Source organism: Botryllus schlosseri, chromosome 13 (genome assembly GCF_051294905.1).
Source record: "Botryllus schlosseri isolate E-star chromosome 13, Bs_hap1, whole genome shotgun sequence".
Classification (NCBI taxonomy): domain Eukaryota; kingdom Metazoa; phylum Chordata; class Ascidiacea; order Stolidobranchia; family Styelidae; genus Botryllus; species Botryllus schlosseri.
In genome coordinates this window covers 15,798,485-15,800,906 of record NC_137248.1, presented here as the reverse complement: position 1 = coordinate 15,800,906, position 2,422 = coordinate 15,798,485, and the positions used below count along the sequence as shown (strand labels likewise).

General features: G+C 42.9%; 1 protein-coding gene across 1 annotated transcript; it reads right to left on the bottom strand.

The window, feature by feature from the left end:
- Positions 1–524: 524 nt before the first annotated feature.
- On the bottom strand, positions 525–2,089 carry LOC145453276 (intelectin-1b-like). The gene is made up of 2 exons (XM_080331259.1): positions 1,867–2,089; positions 525–1,501 (listed from the first exon to the last, which is right to left on the bottom strand). Exons 1-2 carry the CDS (start codon positions 2,005–2,007, stop codon positions 1,283–1,285), a joined length of 360 nt encoding a protein of 119 aa, XP_080187385.1. The 5' UTR covers positions 2,008–2,089; the 3' UTR covers positions 525–1,282.
- Positions 2,090–2,422: the final 333 nt, after the last annotated feature.

The window sequence follows — 2,422 nt, the reverse complement described above, 5'->3', positions numbered from 1 at the left end:
GTGACCATATCTAGTCTATAGACAGGGCTTTGCTGGTGTGACGTCATAGTTATCCATAAGGTGCTCTTAGCTCATTTTGAAATCAGCTAGTTGGCGCTAAAGAGCGCCGGGAATTTTTGTTACAAAAATATGGTAACCCTATCTTAAACCCACTCCAAACCCATCCCTACAGAGGGTTAATGATCGATGATAACGAAAATCGATTGACATTCTTAGAATCAACCCCCCTCCCCCCAAAAAAAATAATAATAATAATAATAATAATAATAATATTAAAAAATAAAAAAAATTGCCAACACCAATGAAAATAGCAAGATAAACCAGACTTTCATGCTTATCCTTTGTCACTCTGCGTGATGTCTTCGAGGATTTGACGCATGAAGTCATCAATCGTAAAACCTCATGCTTGAGGTTCTCCTGCGTTACATTTGGGCAGTTCCACTATTTTTATTCACATTAATGAAGCATTTTTATATTTCCTGGCGTCTCAAACGGTATTATATCGTTCACATCCACCAGAAAAATAAACTAAAGAAAATGTCTTTACTTTGACATACGTGATTCCAAATTCGCAATTGTTCACAATGTAAATGACTTTACTCTTAGGATCGCTTCGTACCGCAGGGATGACTGCGGGACCGCAGTATTAGGCGTCGTGCGTTCCAACGCACGGAGATATCAACATTGTAGGTTTTATTCAACATGGCGGTATTCTGAAGGGCAGAAGTTGTATCTCCGCCGATCTCTTTAGTATAGCAGTATACATCATCGCATGTGCACGAAAATGTCATATAGCACTTGGTGTTGACTAGGGTGGAATTTACGGTCTCATTGCTGTGTTGATCGGATGAAAACCATAGATCCGCGGCAATCCGGTCGAGAGCAATGGCTCGAAGGGCTTTATGAAACCCCTTGCACTCGCGTTAACGGAACACGGAGAGCCCGGATCTTCTTCAGAATTTCCAGTCAGCACGCTAATCCAAGGAGATTTCATTGATATCGCAAAGCAGTAAAATCGTATTGTAAGTAGACTGAGTTATCGTCCTAATTGTGTTATGTTACATAAGTAAGATGCTTCGTTTAGGCAGTCATTATGCTGCTGTGTTCATCGGTGAAATCGAGTTTTACGCCCCAGTTGTACACAGATAACAATGACATCAATGAATTATTAAGAAAGGCAGTACAAATTATTCACGTGAATGTCAATATACATAGCGTCGGTAGTCACTGAGAGTTGGATTATGTCTCGGAAGCGATATTACCCCGAAGACTATCCATGTCATCATCGATAAAATATCATAACAACACTCTTCCTAAGCTCCGGCTTCACAAGTCCTTGTTCCATTACTGCGAAGTCACTGCAATGCCCGGGATACCCAGCAGTACTACTGACGGTGGTGGTTCCAATGCAAAAGGCTTGAGTGTAGCTACGACTCGGGCCGTTGATCCTGACTCCCGGACAGAGTGCGGCGAGATACGTCGGGTATTGGATCATTCGAAACTGAACATAATAGTTCCATCTGTCACAAGACCCCAGACTTTCATAGAGACAACATCATCATCACCAGGCCTAATGCGAATAGAGACATCACTTTTATTATATATCTATATCGCTTGCCAAATGCCAATTTATTTGAATAAAATTTTACTTGAAACTATTTCGCGCAAATTATAAAGGATAAAAAGTTAGATTTTAGGCAGTTTTGCTGTTTGTAGTTATCTATGGCGTAGGCCTACATTTGAATAGAGACGGTAGTTGACGTCGAGTAGATGTCGAATGTATTTGACTCGAAATTTTTTCAAGAGTCCCCGATCGCGATTGACGCTTTCTGATGTCTTTGATAATATTCCTGATAGTCAACTCACCTGTATGTATCCCTCATCAACTTGACCCTTTAGAGAATTTCTTTGCGTTTCCGACATTGTTGTGTTATTGTCCGTGTCCCATACTATTGGTATAGCAGGACCATCGTCCGACCCATCAGTCGCGTATGTAGCTGATTTCATCGTATAATTTCGAGAGAATAGACACCTGAGATTGCCTCCGTACGATTGTAAAAAGTCGTTTTCGGTGTGGTATATCAGCAACGCTAGTAGTTAGTATGATCGGTCGTGAGGTGCGTGGGGCTCTTATGGGCGGGGTGGCGATTCGCCTGGAAACCCGGGGTGGCGAATCGCCTCTTATCTCTTATGGCGGGGCCGCGATTCGCCATGTGTTCTTATGGGTGCGGTCGTGATTCGCCTTTTCGGGTATAGGCCGCGGTCGTGATTCGCCGTGAAAACTCGTGGTCGTGACTCGCCTTTTTTTGCTATAGGCGGTGGCGGCGATTCGCCTGTCGTGTATTCTTACGGGTTCTGTGGTGATTCACCATGTGTTCTTATGGGTGCGGTCGTGATTCGTACTTTCAGACATCTCTCGCGT